This window comes from Tenrec ecaudatus, chromosome X (genome assembly GCF_050624435.1).
Source record: "Tenrec ecaudatus isolate mTenEca1 chromosome X, mTenEca1.hap1, whole genome shotgun sequence".
NCBI classification, from domain to species: domain Eukaryota; kingdom Metazoa; phylum Chordata; class Mammalia; order Afrosoricida; family Tenrecidae; genus Tenrec; species Tenrec ecaudatus.
Window position 1 is genome coordinate 78872212 of NC_134548.1, and position 21055 is coordinate 78893266.

The window sequence follows — 21055 nt, forward strand, 5'->3', positions numbered from 1 at the left end:
CTGTAGACACCCAAAACCCATCTGTAGACAATTGGACAAATCCTTATAGAAGAGTCACAAGGAAGAGCTGGTTAGGTTGCAGTATGGCACCAGTGAAACATACAACTTTCCTCTGGTTCTTTAATGCTTCCTCCCCCCAACTATCATGACCCCAATTCTACCTTACATATTTGGCTAGACCAGGGCATGTACACTGGTATAGATAAGAGCTCGAAACACAGGGAATCCAGGACAGATAAACCCCTCAGGACCTATAATGAGAATGGTGCTACCAGGAGGGTAAGGGGAAGGTGGGGGGAGAAAGGGGAAATCGATCACAATCATCTACATATAACCCCGTCCCAGGGAGACAGACAACAGAAAAAATGGTTGAAGGGAAACAGTGGTTGGTGTAAGACCTGAAAAATATATATATAAATTATCAAGGGCTCATGAGTGAGGTAGGTGGGAAGTGAGCTGATACCAAGGGCTTAAGTAGAAAGAAAATCTTTTGAAAATGATGATGGCAACATATGTGCAAAGGTGTTTGACACGATGTATGTATGTATGGATTGTGGTAAGAGCCCCCAATAAAATGATTGAAAAATAAAAAGAGGTCTTGTGATACAGATTTCCTAATGCAATTCATCTTTTTATCTCTTGACTGCTGCTTCATGAGCATTGATTGTAGATCCAAGCAAGACAAAATTTTTGACAATTTCAATCTTTTCTCCATTTATGATCATGTTGCCTATTGGTCCAGTTGTGAAAATTTTCGTCTTCTTGAAAAAGTGCTTTGGGTCCTCTTCACTTTCAGTGAATTAGGTTGTGTCGTTTGCATATCGCAGATTTGTTGTGTGTGTTGAATGACAGACAAGTGCTGGGTGTGAATATTAAGGTTAGTTTTTCCTGCGTTATGCCTAGCAGTTTATTAATACAAAAGACAGAGAAAGGGAGAAAGAATGAGGCCATGCACTGCTGCTTTTTGCCCCAAGTTAATCCAGGATATCAGAACCTATACTGGAGTCAAGTGGGTGATCCCAGCCTCTGTATAAATATTTGGGTGCCAATGAGCGGTAGGCAGCCATAAAAGGTTTGTTCCTATTATTAATCTACCAAGTAGACTTTCCAATATCAAGAGCAAAGGGTAATTTGGTATTTTCCTTTCTTGATAATGGGTACCGGCGATTCCCCTGCACTATGGGGGTAGGGGGAGTATTCATTAACTCCTTCCTAGGCAACAGAGAATTTGTCTGTCTGCTTCATGACTGCATGTGATTCAGCCTTTTAATTTCCCCATAGATACATTTAGCTCACTTACCTATGCCTTCCTAAGAGGTCCAGGACTCCCAAATTTCTCCACTGCATGTACTTTCTGAGTCTTGTTGGGGTACTAGAGCAAGAGTCTGTTTATGGTGCCATCTTTAGCCAGTAGTCCCAAATGGTTAAACCCCATGTGCTTTGTTGAAGCAGATGATACCCCATTGTATTTTTTCTTCTTTGTATTTAATCTCCAGGCAAGGCGGGTATCTTCAATAATAACCTGGTTGTGTTTAAGATTGAATAACCTCTTTTAGCTGCACTTTCCCTTACTTTTATGGGTGGTTAGCTGTGTGATTAAGGAAAAAACCATTGCCAACTCATAGTAACCCTATAGTACCGGGTATAACTGACGCTGTGAGTTTCTGAGACTGTAACACCCCCTCGCCAATGTATTTATTTGTTTGTTTGTTTAAAACATTTTATTAGGGGCTCGACTGTAACTTTTTATAGGAGTAGAAACCTGGTCTTTTTTCCAGAGTCGCTGGTGGTTTTGAACTGCTCACCTTGCAGCTAGCAGCCCAATTTGTAACCACTATGCCACCAGGGTCCCTTAGCTGTATGATTGACTTTTTCCTTTTTACCAGTCACCTGAATCTTATGGTAAATGGACTGGTAAATTTGAGTGGAAAATAATACTAATCTATTTAAGAGAAGACTTGAAGTACAGCTTTTTAAAAATGCCTAAATTATTCAAGTTTTGTAGTCTTTAAGGCTTGGAACATGTATTTAAAACAAGAGGCAGTTGTTGGAACAGAATAAAAGAATGCTGCCTGGTTTTGAAATCCGGAAGAGTGTAGATTCAGATTGTATACTCACACTGTACTTATTCAATCTGTATGCTGAGCAAGAAATCCAAGAAACTGAACCATATAAAGAAAAAAGCACCATACAGATTGAAGAATGGCTTCATAATACCCTGCAATATGCAGATGAGACAACCTTGCATGCTGAAAGACAAGAAGCACTGATGAACATCGAACTGCAGTAGGGATTGTAACTCAGTGTAAAGAAAACCAAAGTCCTCAGAACTTTACCAATAAATAACATCATTCTAAGCCAAGAAAAGACAAGTTGTCAAAGAGTTCGTTTTATGCGGATCCACAATCAAGAAAACAAATGACATATTGCATTGGACAACCCTGCACGAAGCCTTTTTAAATGGTCTCTTATGCATGTGAAATGAATAAGGAAGACCAAAGAGAACTGAAGCATTTGAAGTGTGGTGCTGGCAAAGAAGACGGACAGACAGCACCTGGACTGCCAGGAGAACAAACAAGCCTGTCTTACAGGAAGTTTAGCTAGAATGCTCCTTAGAAGTAAGGATGATGAGACTTCCGCTCACATAATTCAGACCTCTTATCAGGAGAGACCAGTTCTTGGGAAAGGACATCAGTGAAGTAGAGGGTCAGTGAAGATGAGGAAGACTTTCAAGATGGATTGACCTAGTTACAACCACGAACTCAAATATCATCATTGGGAGGGCAGCATGGGCTGGGCAGTGCTTCTTTCTGTTGTATGTAGCGTTGCTATTGCAACCAGCTAAATAGCACGTAGCAAGAAGATGCCTTCCAGGCCTTACATGCTGTGATATCATTTATAAATATTTCACTCGTGACTGAGGTGTCACTAATTGGCCCATATCTCAAAACCTTAAACTGAAAATATCCCCTGAAGGCTTCCCAGTATCTAGTTTCCATGACTAGAAATCTGTAGGAGAACAAATAGCCCCCACCTTCTCCCAAGGTTGGCCAATAGGTTTCACCAGACCTTGCCGTATAGGAGTGCACTCCCTACCCCCATGGACCCTTAAATCAAACACTAGTTTACTTTCACTAATAAAGAACGTTCACTTTGACATTATGCCCTCAAAAGAACTATGTAGATTCAACTTGACAGCAGCAATTTCAGAGATTAGAATGAAACCTTACAGAGCAGTGAATCTATGTTATTGAAAGAACAATTTAGAAAAGGTGAGAATGGTTATGCAATTTATAGAATATAATTACTGTCATTAAATTGTACATATTGAAATTGTATGTTTGGCCATTTATATTCTCCAGAGCAACAAAAATATTTTAAGCTCTCATAAAGGTAATGTTCAAATAAAATTGGCTCCAAAGCAGTAAGTCAAAAGAGAAAATTGCCTTCCTCTCTACACATATACATAGTTGCTCGAGGTACCAGTGCTTAAGATTGATAGAAGATGAAAGCAGTTCAGTTTGGCCTTATATGCTTTCTTAGCTTCCTACGGCTACCATAGCAAAGTACCACAAAGTGGGCAGCTTTAAAGAACAAAAATTATTTTCTGGAAGCTAAAAATCCAAACCAGGCTCTCTGCCATGTTGACTCTGGTTAGGTTTTTTGTTTTTTTTAAAAAGACTGTTCCATCCCTCTCTCTAATTTCCAGTGGGTTCCATCACCCTTCGTCATTGTGGATACATCTGCCATCATCATCACATGGTACCTCTCTGTCCTTTGTGTGAGCCACTCAAGGAATTAGGACTGAGACGACCGTATGATTTAACTGATCATATCTTCAACGACAGGCCCTATATCTTTTGTGGGAGACACAATTCAACCTATCACCCATGCCAAAGATATCTTGAAAGACTCTTTTCTTACTGTGCTGAAATGAGTTAATATAGCCTTTTGCCTTGATTCTTTGGGGAAAAAAATGCTTGAGAGCTTTTTCTCCTAAGCTTTTTGCCCTAGTTCTCTATCCCAGAGGGTTTGTTACTTTTATTCAGGTTGATATTTACTGAGTAAGCTGAAAGCCATTTGAGGCTTGGGACTTTTTGTCTGGCCCTGGTTTATGGCTTGCTCTGTGATTGGTATGCACCTTGCAGGGATTGGTCAATATGCTATGCAAATAAAGTGAATAGAGACAATGCAAAAGAAGTGTTTGTGGTTTACCAAGAGGAGATTGATCAGCTTGTGGCTCTGATGGGATGGTCATGCCTTGAAATTGACAGTGTTTGTGTATATGTGCAGCTAACCCCCCACAGAGGTTTCTGAAACAGAAAGAAGTGGAAGAGAGAAATGAGGCAAGGAACCTCTTAATAGCCATAACACAGCAAGGGTTGAAGACCCAGAGGCCAAGAAGGGGTCCTGCAGCAGAGTTGATAGTGACATGACAGGCCCAAGAGAAGGCCCCTATCCTCAGGGTGCCCAAAAGAGTTAGGTCTGCACGGTTGAGAGCTGTCTTACACTGAAGGAAGGCTCCCTGCATGCTTCTTGATCCCAAGTTGTAGCATTTTTATACTAATCCTGAGTTGTACCCTTTACTTGTTTAATAAATCACTTAACTCTAAATGTGGTCTGTGAGTTCTGTGTAGCATTCGCAACAGATTATTAAACTCGGCAGAGAAGTAGTGATTGCTGGGAGAGGGACAGTTGGTGTCAGAATGAATTAATGACTTGAAGTATGTCTGGTGTCAGCCTCATAGGAATCAGCTTTGTGCCAATTCTTCTATTTGATGGTCTTCATGTAGTTATATTATAAGGTTTTATTTTAGCTGGCTGTATAGAAGTTAACATCTGACCTTTTTCTACTTAGGACCGTAAAAGGCAATATGAACTACTTAAACTTGAAAGAAACTTCCAAAAACAGTCTAATGTTCTGAGACGTAAAACTGAGGAGGTAAGATAATCTAATCTGCTGGCAAAATACCAGTTGTCATCAAATCACTTTCAACTCATGGAAACCCCAGGTTTATTAGCAGAACTATGTAATAGGATTTTCTATGTCGGTGACCTTTTTGGGGGTGGGGGAAGGTGAGAAGGGAGAAGATCACCAGGCATTTCTTCTAACGTAACTCTGGATGGGTTCAAACCACCAACCACTTTCAGATAATAGACGAACATACTCCTTGGCAAAGTAGCATCCCTTAAGTAAGCCAGTGTCCTAAGAAGCCAGAGTTACCTGTCTTGACCAACAATTCTTAAATCTTTGGTAACTGTTTATATGTATGAACTATGAAAAGATATAATCCTGGTGAGAATAAGCCAAACACAAACCCACTGCCATCATGTCAGTTATGACTCACACAACCCTATAAGATAGAAGTTCTCCCTAAGGCAGCGGTTCTCAACCTGTGGGTCGTGAACCATTTTGGGGCCAAATGACCCTTTTGCAGGGGTCGCCCAATTCATAAGAGTAGCAAAATTACAGTTATGAAATAGCAACAAAAATAATTTTGGGGTTGGGAGGTCAACACAACATGAACTATATTAAAGGGTCGTGGCATTAGGAAAGTTGAGAACTAATGCCCTAAGGTTTCTGAAACTATAAATCTTTATGAAAGTAAATTGCCTCATCTTTTTCCCATGGAGCAATTGTTAGGGTTGAATCTTTGATTTTGTACTTAGCAGCCCAATGTATTCAAATAAAGGTTCTTTAAAATTGGGCGCCATTATTTCCAAAAAACACAAAAATATATGGGCGATAGTTGCTTAGTGTAATTATTATAATTGATATTAAATTTTACATCATAAATGTTTAGTTGATTGATGTGTTATATTTATTTTTACAGCAATTTAATTAAAAAGTAAAGTAATACTGATATATGAGATTTGTAGTCTGAAGAACTTCCTGGAAATGTGTACCGCCTCAGAGCGTACAAGTCCTATTTACCAGTATTATATAAATGGAGATTTGTGAAATTGTTTGCTATAGGAATTCAAATGTAATAAATTAATGTTTTATCTTTATTAATATGATAGGAATTCAAATGTTTTACCTTTCAATTAAACATTACTGTGTACTGTTTTATTTAGGCAGCAGCTGCAAACAAGCGTCTCAAGGACGCTCTCCAAAAGCAACGGGAGGCTGCAGATAAACGGAAAGAGAACCAGAGCCGGGGAATGGAAAGCACTGCAACTCGAGTGAAGGTATGGACTGTACTGCTGTTTCTCTTCTGTACACTGGGTACAGAGTGGGTGCAGGACAAGCGGGGAAGTCGCTCTCTTTTGGTTTAGAAAATCTTGGCACTGGTTTTAAAGATCAAGAATAGAGAACCCTTGTTACCCCTGACTCTGGTTGAAGGATAGATATTTTTTTAAACAGTTTTGAGGTACGACTGATATGTATGTGTAGAATGTACAATTTTCTAAGCGTTGACATGTGTATATATACACCCATAGATGTATGACCACAAGTTAGACCAGCGGTTCTCAACCTGTGGGTCACCTAGGACCATCGGAAAACACATATTTCTGATGGTCTTAGGAGCCAAGACACCGCTCCTCTATCCGTCTCCAGGCGGGTCCACCCTCATGCAGTTAGGCCCACATATGAGTACCTGGCATGAAGACTGATACCCATGCTATACCATGCTTCAAGACAAAATTTCATTGATTTGTCATTAGAAATAACTATTTCACAATGTAGAATTACATATGGTTTTTGTGATTAATCACTCTGCTTTAATTATGTTCAATTTGTAACAATGAAAATACATCCTGCATATCAGGTATTTATCTTACGATTCCTAACAGTAACAAAATGACAGTCATGAAGTAGCCACAAAAATAATTTTATGGTTGGGGGGTCACCACAACATGAGGAACTGTATGAAAGGGTCTCACGGCTTTAGGAAGGTTGAGAACCACTGATCTAGATAATAACTATGTCTATCCTCACTAAAGACTTTTTGTAGCCCTTTCTAATCATTCGGACTCAGGTTGACCTCATTCACAACAGAAAACAATGCTGCTTTGGTCCTAGACCATCCCTCTGATTGGTTATGCAGCAGCCCATTGTGTTCCATAGGGTTTTCATTGATTGATCTTCTATAGGAGATCACCAAGCATTTTATTTTAATTTTGCCTAATCGTTTTAATTTCCAAGTTTCATTGAAACCTTTTCACATCATAGTAACATGCAATCCTCCACTGACAGATAGGTGGGCCCTGCTCATGCGGTGCATTGGCTAGAAATAGAACCCAGATTTTCTGCATGGAAAACAAGATAATCTACCACTGAATCACCATTGCCTCCATTGTAGTGTTCTCTTTATATCTGCTTGGTCTGGTTGTTTATAATTGACAAGTGTTTTCATGGTGTATATATTTTTTTCTCTTTAGTTTTCATTTATTTGCACCTTCATAATTAAAGTATACTTCTTATAGATAGCATATAGTTGGGTTTTACATTTTTTCAATCTGATTATTTCTACGTTTTATTTGGGTGTTTATACTGTTTACATTTAATGTTATTATTTATGTAAGTTTGATCCTGTCATATTGCTCTTTATTTTTAATTTGTCCTTCTGTTCTTCATTCTTTTTCTGCTCCTTATCCCTTCCTTTAAATCAATTGATTATTTTCAATATTATCTCCTGTGTTGATTTATTAGCTATAATTCTGTTTTGTTATATTAGTGATTTTATTTGTGCCTACTTCTATGAGTTATAGAGATATGGAGTATTAAAAACTCTGAATTTGATTGTAAAAATGTTTGTTTCTCCTTGCAGCTCTATAAATTTTTGCTTCATGTATTTTCGTACTTTGCTGTAGGAATATAAACATTAAGGACTATGTTCATTCAATTAATTTTATCAATAAGAACTTGTCCTGTTTACCCGCAGTAATTTTATCTGGTATTACCATAGTCACACTAACGTTCTTTTTTCTGATCAACATGGTACATATGCATAAAAATTAGAAATATTCCTGGACACAATTTGTTAAATACTAAGATTTATTAATGTTGTGTGCTTTATAACAAATTTCATTTATCTATTTTTAAAATTGTGGCTCAATATCTGTTAAGTATATCATAAAAATGTATTTTCATCATATGATAACTAGTCAATGGTAATGGAAAAATATTAAAGAATAGGTAAAGACAGGCACATAGAAATGCTAACACGTCTTTAGAAAGATTCTCTGAAGAGAACTCTTGCTCATAATTTTTGGGAATACTGTTAAAGACTCTTATTGGGATTTTTGTTTAGTATAGGCACAAATGGAAATCATGTTCTCCTCACATTAAATTTGGAACCGAATCTAGCTTATAGGCCAGAGATTCCTTATCCCTAACCTAGACATCAATGATTTCTTTTCTAGAATTGGCTTGGAAATGAAATAGAGGTTATGGTCAGCACTGAGGAAGCCAAACGCCATCTAAATGACCTTCTTGAAGACAGAAAGATCCTGGCTCAGGATGTGGCTCAGCTGAAAGAAAAAAAGGAATCTGGGGAGAATCTACCTCCTAAACTCCGGGTAAGTGTCCTTATGAAAGAATGCTACCTATCAGCCGACTGCATTCTCCAGAAATCCTCTTAGTATTTCATCCTCGTGTCCACTATTTTTCTTTGCAGAGGCGTACATCCTCCCTTACTGAACTGCGTGGTGGTCAAGTTTCTGAGTTAGACGACTCCATTTCAAAGCAGATTGAAAGCCTAGAGACTGAAATGGAACTCAGGTAATGGAACTACTGCTAAGGCATTATGAAAAGTTATGCCAGGAATCAAAATAGGGCCTCTGAATCCAGTGATTCAAAAGCTTGCTTTTCAAAATCTTTGTGATGAAGGATGGGAAAAGAAGAGAGGTATCTTTTTCGGTTCAGCCAAACACTGTGCTAGACATATTAAATACATTGTCAGTCGAACAAAAAGCAAAATCACTTTCATCAATCAATGCTGACTCTTAGCGACCTCCCGGGAGGACAATAACTGTTTACAGAAGTAGAAAGCTTAGTCTTTCTCCTGTGGAGCTGCTGGTGGTTTCTGACTGCCGATCGCAGGCCAACGCATAACCACTGCACCACCAGGGCTCCATCAGTCCCTCCAATACCCTATGAGGTAAATGCCATTTTGAAAATCCCAATTAGAGTTAAGAAATTTGCTAAAGTTGTACATAGCTATGTGTAGCTAGCAAATGACAGAAATAAGAACCACACTCTTTACAATGTGCCACAATTTTTAATTCAACAGTATATTTGAAATGTGGAACTGACTAAAAACAAATTTTACATGAACTAAAGAAAGGATATTAGAAGGGCAACAACATAAAAAGGAAAACTTTAAAAATCATCCAGAAAATAGATATAACATCTAAGGAAAGTTATTGTTGGCTAGGAGGATACATGGACCTCTAAACCCATGTTCAGACTGGAAGGGCCCTAACTTGCTCACTGCACGCCAGCCAGGCTAGGGAGGCTTGGTTCTGCAGTGAGCTCCCTCCCAACATCTCGCTGGACCTCTCGGAGTTGCACTGGGTCAGTTTCCTTGGAGTCGCAGGAGCACTGACCATCTCCAAGTGAGTGCAAAGTCAAGTGGGCGTCAATACGAAATCCACTGGGTGGTACTGAAACAGACCCAAATGAGATTAAAAAAATGGAATCACAATATTCTGAAAAACTATATTCCACCAAATTCAAAAATTCAGAAGAAATGGATAAACTTCTAGAAATGCATTATTTGCCAAGATTACCACAGAGTGGTGTAGAAAACTCTAGAAGTCTAAACACAGGAAGGTAAAAAAACATCCAACATCACACAGTCCAGGCCCAGATGGTTTCATTGGGGAATTCTATCAAATATTTAGAGAACACCAAAAATAACTCTAAATTCATAAAAATCATTGTTTATATGAGTGCATAATGATTCATTATTTTGAATGAATAAAGTTTCAGAGCTTTAATTTCTAAACTGTAATATCTACAGATATAAAAAGTCAACAAAATTTCTTAGAGGGCCTAAGTAAAATTTTAAAGTGTAGAGGTTTCCTGAGATTCAAAACTGAGAATAACTGTCTTGGACTATTTTTGTACGTGTCTTCCTTATTCGTGCAACCCTTGATTTACAACAGGGCTCCATTCCAAAGACTTCATCATCATAAGTTGTTTCTGCTATATGTTGACTACCTCTTTTTTCTGTTTTAATTACTATTTCCTTTTGATACCTTTATCAGTCTAATCTTTGAACATTTGATATGACACTATCTGCAAATTATGTGCTGCAACATTGTATATAGCACATATTTCTAACAATAAGATGCACCAGGGGAAAATAAGATGGTCATAAATGTGGTTCAGTGTAACGCAAATATGTTGTACTTTGAGTATTACCTGTGACATCTAATATAGTACTACATGTTATTCACTTGCTAATGTGTTTCCTCTTGCTGGATACAGAACAAGCTTGAGAGGATGCTATTAATGAAACAAAATTTTCTTATAGACCTTATCTAGTACTCTTAGAAACATCATAGGTCTGTGGCAGGCACTGAAGATAATCTCTCATAACACTAATAATAGAAATCAAATTGATATTTGATTCCCATAAAAAGCATCTGTCTACCTGTTATTCATTTGAGATGTTTCATTTAGGTTTCCAACTTGAATTTTACTCTTAAATGAGAGGGCCACCATCAGATAATAGGCTGAGCTTATACGATCTCAAGACTAAGTTATATTACAGCCAGCACACTACGGCAAAAGGCTTAATATAACAAATCTTTCCAAGTCCTACTGTGTGACTCATTTTTTTTCAACCAGTATTTGGTAAAACCATTTGGATAATATTATGAAGTCCCTTGTAACAGAATTTAAGATACTGTATAAAATCCGAATAAGATAACGTAATTACTGTTTAAATTATATTTAATTGATCCCTCCACCAATAAAATTGTTTAATTTCTCTTCATATCTCTTCGCCTATCTGTAGTCTTAAGGCTACTAACAATAGAGTTCACTCATTCTTTCCCTAAAGGAGTGCTCAAATCGCTGACCTGCAGCAGAAGCTTCTGGATGCTGAAAGTGAAGACAGGTCAAAACATCGCTGGGAGAATATTGCCACCATTATGGAAGCCAAGTGCGCCCTAAAATATTTAACTGGCGAGGTAACCAGCACTCTTCCCACCAGCAGTTAGGGGTTCAACTGCATATATTGAAATTGGATATTTGCCTGGAATGCTGTTATTGTATGTTTGCTATATTTCATGGGAGAAGCCACAATGGCACCAATAGTAAAGAGGTGGTTTCATGAGAAATGGCTAATAGAAGCAGATCCAAGCCAATCCTTTACAAAAACATCATATGACTTGCAAATTGATATCTGTCATACCTGGCAATGTAGCAAGTGCTTGATAAATGTCAGCAGTTATTTTAAGATTAGGATGTCATAGTGGGCTGCAGGTTACACATATAAACTATTATGGGGTTTTTTCTTTTTATCGAGGTGAAATTCACACATCAAATTAACCATTGCAACGTGACAGTTCAGTGGCATTTACTATAGTCACAGTGTTTCACACCATCAGCTCCATTTAGTTTCAAAACACTTTCATCGCCCCAAATGAAACACAGTACTCAGTAAGCCGATTTTTTTACTACTTTTTAAAACACCTATGAGATATAGATTCACGAAGCTAAAGATACAATCCAGAAAATAGAAAACCTAATCATCTTTTTCCATGTGTAGATTTATTTGAAGGGAAACCCATCTCCATTCACTAACTTTGAAATACTCGATCATCTTATATGACCACAAGAGGGAGGCATTAAAATCCATCACATCTGATGACCCCGGCATTTTCATTTGAAACAGGCATATAATCTACAAGTTTGAGCAAGTGACTCTTTATGCATTTTTGTGTTAGGTTCGTAGATTTGCCCTCCTAAGGGAATTCTGATTTGTCCTGTCAACAGTGGCATGGCTGATGTATCCCATCTGGAATAGTAGTGAATGTAAAAGCAGGCCAGTATAAGACAGCACTTTAGCCGGAAATGCTACACATTGTCATGTGTGCAGACACTGAGCTGGCCATCAAGGCGTGCCCTGAGGGTTCTCTTAAAGCCAAAGGAGAACTTCTTAAATATCCGTTTGAAATTGTCCGATACTATTTGTATTAGATTTATTCTTGCCTTGAGGCAGAGCAAGAGATTAAATGACCTTAGCTGCGACTTCTCAGAATTCAGTCGCTGGGGAATCGACTGACTCCCTGAGGCCCTGTGGGTCCGAATAGAACTATGTTCCGTATGATTTTCAGTGGCTGCTTTTGCTCATCAGACCTTTCTTCTGAGGTAACTCGGGTAGACTCAACCTTTCAGTTAGCAGAAATGGTGTTGTTTGTACAACCCAGGGATGTCATGAAAAGAGCAAACTCACTGCCATCGCATTGATTCTGACAAGGTCGAAGGACCCCTGGGGGTTTCCGAGGCTATAGCAGTGGTTCTCAACTTGTGGGTTGCAACCCCTTTGGGGGTCGAACAACCCTTTCACAGGGATCGCCCGATTCATAACAGTAGAAAAGTTACATTGATGAATTGGCAACAAAAATAATGTTGTGGTTGGGGGGTCACCGCAACATGAGGAGCCGTATGAAAGGGCCGCAGCATGAGGAAGGTTGAGGACCACTGCTTACAGGAATAGGAAGCTTCATCTTTCTTCTGAGGTACAGCTGCTAACCTTGTGGGTAACAGCTCAACGGGCACAAATGTGAGCGCTTTTCCTGCCGTAGTACAATGATTTGTTACTGCTATTTAACGTAGAATCGATAGTACATGAAAATATAAGAATTGACCTGTACATTTTCTTACCTAATGAATGGGAGAAAGGTGGTCAGATTCCAAATAAATTGAACTTCTGTTTTCCCTTCCAGCTGGTCTCCTCCAAAATCCAGGTCAGCAAACTGGAAAGTAACCTAAAACAGAGCAAGGCCAGCTGTGCTGACATGCAGAAGATGCTATTTGAGGAGCGAAATCACTTGGCTGAGATGGAGACAGAGTTGCAGGCTGAGCTGGTCAGAGTGGAGCAGCAACACCAAGAGAAGGTAAACTTTGTCAAGCCAAGACACTGGGAGGCAAAATGACATGGCCTTTGGTTGCAAATTGGGGGTGGGGTGGGGGGACATACTGTAATGTGTTTCCTGCAAAACATTTCCTTCAAAAGGACATGTAGTTTTTGGGGTTTTTTTTTTATATCAAATTCTGTAAATAAGAAGTCTGAAACAGCAGAAATGTTATTTGTCTAAGTTTTCAAAATTAACATGGTGATAAACATGGCTATGTGTAGTGTGGTGAATTACTTGATATGACCCTTCTACCCATAATCTTTATAACTCCCACCACATGTCTAGGTAGAACTATGCAAAATGAGATGCTAAAATGCTAATCATGTAAATAAGGGGCATGGTATCCTTGTTGGCTAAGACTATGCAAAAGAGGTATATGGATCCAAATTAAGGGGACTGGTCAGGTTTGCCATCCTATTTGATTTAAAATGAGCCACACCAGAGGCAAAAGTAGGGTCCTACTACCATCAAGAAAGAAGGAGCCAGGAGTGGCGAGCCCTGTGCTGAACTTTCTTGATCTAGGACAGAGAGCTGTGACACCACAAATGGAGAGAATTTGCAAGTACCAAGGATGTGACATGTATGTATATATTTCAAAAGCAAAATACAAGAAAGGAAAAACCCAAAAAAGGAAGCAGAGGCAGAGAAGTAGAACCCAAAGACTAGCAGGAGACAGAGCTTTCTGACCCACGGAACAAGAAAGTTAAGTGTCTTTGAGTAAGAGGCTTGTCAGAGGAGTGGAGTACATCCTGGGCAACTAGGATTGCCAACCCACAGTTCAATTTAGGGCTGAGACTCATTATCAGAGTGGAGTTTCTTTTGGACATTTATTGGAAAAACTAAAGGAGTTTTTCAACCCTTGTCTGAGTGGGGCAGAGGCTAAGGAACCATGGGGCTGAGATGCCTGACCAGAGATAAAGAAGGGGTGCCTTTGGCAGTGGCCGACAAGAGGCTGTCCTGACTGAAGAACTTTACCCTGAGCATTTTAGATCCTGAATTGTAACCAGTTATTTCCCTGATAGACACTGCAAGTGTGAGTTTTGTCTGTAGCTGTTTTATGGTCATTGCAGTGAATTATCAAACCCAACAGAGAAGTAGAGGTTGGAGGCCCTTAAACAGCTAGTGTCGATTATCTTAATTCTTTTCCTCTTGGTGAAATTAGAGAAGGTCAGATACGACAGCAACACCATTTTTTGTGTACAGTGCTTACTACTTCAAGCCATGACAAGAACAGGGAATATTTTACTTCTAAGTCACAGAGGCTTTAGCTAGGTTACTGCTTGGACTAGGCTGACATTTCTCTTTCCTCTGATGTCTTTGTTACCCCTCAATGAGTTGTAATTTGTTTCTAGGTTCTATACCTTCTCAGCCAGTTGCAACAAAGCCAGAAGTCAGAGAAGCAGCTAGAAGCATCAGTCAGTGAAAAGGAACAACAGTTGCTGAACACACTGAAGTTTCAGGTATGAAAATGAGAGAAAGGCCTCCACAGATGGGTACCACAAACATGACTAAAAACCCTGCCTGCTTTAGACCATTGCACAAACTACTGAGAATAATTTTTAATGGTAGCTTGTATTACCTTTGGGTCCTATTTGATCAGGTTAGGGCCCCACATGTAATAACCTAGATTGTGGTACGGAAACAACAGTGCATATTCCGTTCCAGGCTTTGAGGCCTCTCGATTCTTTGCCTCAACTGTGAGCTCTAAATCGTTGAGGAAGGGAAATCACCCAGTATTCATTTAGAATCTTAGTGCCATACAAGTATATCTTTTTTTTATTGTTGTTGTTTTTAAATCATTTTATTAGGGGCTCATACAACTCTTATCACCATACATACATACATCAATCGTGTCAAGCACATTTGTACATTCATTACCCTCATCATTCTCAAAACATTTGCTCTCCACTTAAGCCCCTGGCATCAGCTCCTCATTTCCCCCTCCCTCATGAACCCTTGATAGTTTATAAATTATTATTTTATCATATTTTGCCCTGTCCGACATCTGCCTTCACCCACTTTTCTGTTTTCCGTCCCCCAGGGAGGAGGTCACATGTAGATCCTTGTAATCAGTTCCCCCTTTCCAACCCACCCTCCCAGTATCGCCACTCACACCGCTGGTGCTGAAGAGATCATCTGCTCTGGATTCACTGTGTTTCCAGTTCCTATCTGTACCAGTGTACATCCTCTGGTCTAGCCAGATTTATAAGGTAGAATTGGGATCATAATAGTGGGGGAAGAGAAAGTAGCAGTGATGTATGTTTCATCTCTGCTACATCGCACCCTGACTGGATCTTCTCCTCCCCAAGACCCTTCTATAAGGGGATGTCCAGTGACCTACAAATGGGCTTTGGGTCTCCACTCCGCAATCCCCTCCCCCACCACGTTCACTATGGTAAGATTTTTTGTTCTGATGATGGCCTGATTCCTTTGACACCTAGTGATCGCACAGGCTGGTGTGCTTCTTCCATGTGAGCTTTGTTGCTTTTGAGCTAGATGGCCGCTTGTTTACCTTCATGCCTTTAAGACCCCAAGCGCTGTATCTTTTGATTGCCGGGCACCATCAGCTTTCCTCACCATATTTGCTTGTTCACCCACTTTGTCTTTAGCAGTTGTGTCGGGAAGGTGAGCATTATAGAATACAAGTTTAGTAGAAGAAAGTATTCTTGCATTGAGGGAGTACTTGAGTGGAGGCCCAATGTCCTTCTGCTACCTTAATACTAAACCTATGCACATAGATCTATTTCCCCATCCTCATATATAAATATATTTGCATACGTACTTGCCTTTATTTAGACCTCTGTAAATGTCCTTTGCCTCCTAGCTCTTTCCTCTATTTTCTTTTACTTTCTCTTGTTCCACTATCATGCTCAGTCTTCATTTGGGTTTCAGTAATTCCTCTTAGTTACATTACCCTTGATCACGCCCTACCAGGCAGGCCTCCTACACCCGCCTCACCACTGATTTGGGTCACTTGTTATTCCCTTGTCCCTGGGTTTGTTAACACCACTACCTTTCCCCACACCTCATGTCAGTTAAAACCTCCCCTTCTCCCATGTCCCCCCAGGACTGTTGGTCCCATTGTTTTCTCCTCCAGATTGTTCATCCAGCCTATCTTATTTAGACTTATTAGATCTGCGGAGATAATGACATGCACAAAAACATGACAGAGCAAAACCAAGCAACAATATACAACAACAACAAACCACTGACCAAAAAACAAAGAAAAACACAACAAGAAAGAAAAGCTTGTAGTTAGTTCAAGGACTGTTTGTTGGTCTTTAGGAGTGTTTTCCAGTCCAGTCTTTATGGGCACCACGCCCTGGCCCCAAACTCCACCTTCAGCTTTCCCTGAGGACCTCGCCGTTCCATTCCCTTGCTATTCCATTGCGCCCCCTTAATGTTTTGCATCGGTGTGACGGGATAAGATCGGGCGCAATTCCCACACTGTGTCTCCAGTGTTGTCCCCTGTAGGGCTATGAGTCAGTGAGCGATGTCATGTCTCATAGTGGGGCCGGCCATGTGGTCCTCTCTGTGGACTGGCTGCTCTAATTGGGAACATCATCCTCAAGACAATATATCTTTTTGATCATGTTCTTTGTAGCTGAATCCTCACATGTTTGTAAAATACCTGGAGTCTGAATTTCATCCAGAGGCTAGGAACACCACACCCTTTAGTAGCATGTTGGAGTACTATTTTAGTCTAACCCAGAGTCTTTTTCCTAAGCCACCAGCCTCTAGAATTTCCTCATTACGTCCCATCTAAGGCATAACCAAAGTAATTATTGTTTTATGCATGAACCTGGTTGTCTTAAGTGCCAGGGAGTTTAATCGGGTATATTAGAGTATCAGATTAACTGGCTGGTCTGTGTTCAGAAAAGTGAACAGAAGGATGTGTAGTGATGGGTTTCTTAATCAGTATCCTGATATAAATAAGGGATATAAGAACACAGGAGGGAAAATAATAAGGAAGGCATGCATGGCAGAGCCATTGGTTCTGCTGGACATGGTCAGAGCTGCTGGAAGCTTTGGAACAAATCCTATACTCAGGGTACCTAGGAACTGACAATCAGACATGTTTCTGGGTGCTTTTGCCTACTGTGTAAAAATCATCTCCCACCAGCAACTTGGCAGTAGTATGTTTTCATCTACATGACTTGTTTGGTAACCCATGTTCAATGTCCAAAATAACCCCACCTATCATTGTACTGTCTGGAAATAGGATCAAGAACTTGAAAAGATGCGAGAAGTGTGTGAGCAAAACCAGCAGCTACTCCGAGAGAATGAAGTCCTCAAACAGGTAATGCAGTTGCCCAACCACTTGATAGGCCCTGGGAAACCATGTTACTATCAGGCCACTTCTTGAAATCACTACTCAATATGATCACTCGGCTCTGTTATGTGAGCTCTACAGTGAGTTTCTATGTGATATAGTCGTGCATTTCAAAATGACATAAACCCAAAACCAAACCCACTGCCATTGAATTATTCTGATGTACAGCAACCCTATTGGACAGAGAACTCCCCACAGGGGTCTCAAGGCTATAAATCTTAATCGAAGCAGGCTGCTACATCTTTTTCCTTGGGAGAAGCTGGTGGATTTGAACTCGTGACCTTTTGGTTAGCAGCCGAGTGTCTCAACCTTTGTGCTACCAGGACTCCTTTTCAAAATAGTATAAACATGAATTTTAAAATTTTGCTCTTTTCTGAAGCTACCATTCATCTTAAAAAGTAGAAGTCCTACCACCTGATCTACTGTAAATAGTCCTGTCCACTCTAGTGTGATTTAAAAGTGAGCTAGTCAATGCAGCCTACATCTGGAATCTTTGTCTTTTAGCCATGAATATTCCAAGAAGTTGTCCTACGTGATATTCTCCCTCTCCCTCTCTCTCTCCTTTATTTTTTTAATAGAAACTGAATCTTCTCCAAGTAGCCAGTAGGCAGAAACCTCATCTTCCTAAGGATACCCTTCTATCTCCAGACTCTTCTTTTGAATATATCCCACCTAAGGTAAAATGTTCAATGTCTCAGATAACTTTTCATAGACAAAGTTTGGGGTAATGTGCCTTTTATAAGAGGTTGAGGATTTAAATTCCCAAATACTAGCATCTTGATTTTCCTCGAAGTCCCAGATAAAACTACAGTACAACCCTGAAGAAGAACAGGATTTCTCCTTTCTCAGAAGGCTGACTTATGGCCATGCATAATAGGCATCGTGTAACTCAATCAAGTGAAGAAAAGGACTATTTTAAAAGAACAATATTCATCTGTCCATCCAAAGATACTTATTGTATCACGTATCCCCTTTGCCTCCTTCGGTTGGCTCAACTTCCCAATTCTGTGCCCTCAAAGTCTGAGATGCCAAAGGCTAAAGCAGAATTTAGTTTGATTAGTGAAGCCAAGTAGGCTATTTCTGAAAGTCGTTTGAAATCTCTTCTCTAAGAACATTGCTGGCAACAGCGAAAGGGAAGATATCACGCCATCTGTAGCTCTTTTTATTTTTAACCATTTTAAACCCTTTTCCCTTAGCCAAAACCTTCCCGTGTTAAAGAAAAGTTCTTGGAGCAAAGCATGGACATCGAGGATCTAAAATACTGCTCAGAGCATTCTGTGAATGAACAAGAAGATGGTGATGGTGACAGTGACGATGAGGATGATGAGGAATGGAAGCCATCAAAATTAGTTAAGGTGTCCAGGAAGAACATCCAATGGGTAGGATCCCTCAATTCTGTCAGGGGTTCTAATCACTGGTGTTTCGTGAATCGTGATCGTAGTTCTTTGAATCTGGGGATGTGCAGGCACCATGCCCTGCCCCTGAGCCCCCGTATCCCATTCGGAAACATTGGCTTCATGCGGGGCTCAGGGTAGCAGGGGAGTTGTTTGACTGGCTCCGCAGAATCTGGGACCAGTGTAAAGAACAGCCTGGGTGCACGAGCTGGCTGTCTTCATGTTTTTACATCTACCAATCTGCACAGGCCATGTTCTATACTACTTCATTGAGGTTGCTTCCAAAATGATTACAATCTTTCACATTGTTATAGCATTGGGCAGTTTACAGACTTTCTTACATAGGTTTTCTGTCTTCGTCATCACAAAAGCTCAGTGGGGTATTGTGTGAAAATACCTTACGAGCTACATTTGACCTCTAGCTTCCCTATTGTCAGGAGGCAGAGGTCAGACATGCCTTCACTCTCAATCCTGCTTTACTCCTAATGACACCAACCGTCCCTCCCACAGCACTGCTTCTCTGTTGGGTTTGATCCTTCATTGCAGTGGCAACACAAACAAAACCCACAATCACAGGGCTTCATTAGGAAAGTTAGCAGGATAACCATACGTTAGGATCAGTATGCAGGACACAATCATTGATACACAGCAATACCTCTCCTCAGCCAGTAATCAAGTCTTTCACCAGTCCTCAGCCATTCAGCCTCGTGGTCCCTTGGCCTCTATTCTGTGGTCTAGGAAGCCAGCATGTCACCCTGTCTCAGGCCCACAGGCTCAGCACTTCTGTCTCACGTTCTCCTTTTCTCAGCTTGGGTCCATTGCACTGTCCCATGGTCTCCATACTGAAGCCTCTGGTTTCAGCCTCCGCCACTTCAGAAAGCTAGCTCGAACGTGCTCCTCCAGTGGCCCTTCCTCCACTGGTGCTAGGGTTTCTCTGCTTATGAGATAGTTCTTCCACATAGAGGAATGGCTTTGATGGAGGTGTGTTTTTTGTCTTTTAGCAGATCATACCTAGAAGGAAACCAAGGGTGGTGACTTGGTTCATACCCTCTACTAAAGTGGAACCTTAATACCACATGAATCCTAATCCTCTTGTTAGCATAACAGAGAACTCCCTCCAAAATGGGATTATACCACAAGCATAGAGGCTAGAGTTTATTTATCATATAAGGAGTTATGGCTAGAAAAGCCACATTAATTGACTGCATCTCAGGTATTTATTACGATTTGCATGGTATAGATGGGCCTGAGAACAACTACAGGGAAATGACCTTACCCAATGTCTTAAGACCAAGTGGCAGGATAGAAAACCAAATCTCCTGGTTCTAAATTGAGTTTCTTTCCACCACTTCATGGTCCTGTCAGTTAAAACTGCAACTAAAAGCTAAGTGGGAACTTTCTCTTCCTTGCCTAGTAGAATGATTTTTCTCTCCAGTTAAGGGGCAAAAGAGTTACAGAAAACGTTAATCATTAAGATCAAACAGACCCAGTTAAAGCTAACTGGGAACGATCTGACTTTGAGGCATGCTTTATTTACTCACACAGTAATAATCTTACATAATTATTAGACCTAGATGTTTTATGATAAAACACTAATTTCTCAAGTGTTACAGTTTGCCCCCACTACTCAACTCTGCCCTGCAGCCACGTATTACTTAAAGAGAACAATTCACAAATTACCTTCCTGAAAGATTACTTGATTTTGTTATCTCACCACAGGAGACACTGAGCCTTAGAAACCCACAACAGAAACCAGTAAGTCTTATGAAATAGACAGTAATGACGTTAAGTTATTTGATCAATTATATCCCATGCCTAGGGACTAAGAACTCTTCCGCATGGGTAAATACGACAAAGACATAGAAACATACCACAGATAGAGCCTAAACAGATTCATCCCAGGAAGATAATCTGAGGAGTGTTTAAGAGGGAATGTAAAGCCAACCAATTGGGAAGATGCCATGAAAGAGACGGCATTCTAAGAAAGAAAAAGTCCGGGGCGCAACTATGAGAACATTTCTGGCAAGTTGGATAGCATATTTCAAAGACTTGAGAGGCAGTGGGATAGTGTACTGAGAAAAATAAAATAAAACACCATTATTCATTTACTTAACAAACATTTCTCTCCTATGGTTGAAGTAGAAGGTTCAGAGTGAATATAATTAAAGGTCAGTTAAATAGTAGGTGGCAGAGTTGAGAAGCACACACAGAAACAAATGGTGGCGGG

At 40.1% G+C, this 21055-nt stretch overlaps 1 protein-coding gene across 2 annotated transcripts in view; it reads left to right on the top strand.

Moving 5' to 3' along the window:
* The window catches only part of KIF4A (kinesin family member 4A), a 183300-nt gene that overhangs the window by 152843 nt on the left and 9402 nt on the right, over positions 1 to 21055 (top strand). For both annotated transcript variants that reach the window (XM_075538655.1, XM_075538656.1), the window contains exons 19-28: positions 4859 to 4942; positions 6079 to 6192; positions 8371 to 8526; positions 8625 to 8728; positions 11019 to 11148; positions 12910 to 13080; positions 14454 to 14561; positions 17324 to 17401; positions 18013 to 18111; positions 18631 to 18813. In XM_075538655.1, the coding sequence (XP_075394770.1) occupies positions 4859 to 4942; positions 6079 to 6192; positions 8371 to 8526; positions 8625 to 8728; positions 11019 to 11148; positions 12910 to 13080; positions 14454 to 14561; positions 17324 to 17401; positions 18013 to 18111; positions 18631 to 18813 (1227 nt within the window). The remainder of the gene's footprint in view (positions 1 to 4858; positions 4943 to 6078; positions 6193 to 8370; positions 8527 to 8624; positions 8729 to 11018; positions 11149 to 12909; positions 13081 to 14453; positions 14562 to 17323; positions 17402 to 18012; positions 18112 to 18630; positions 18814 to 21055) is intronic.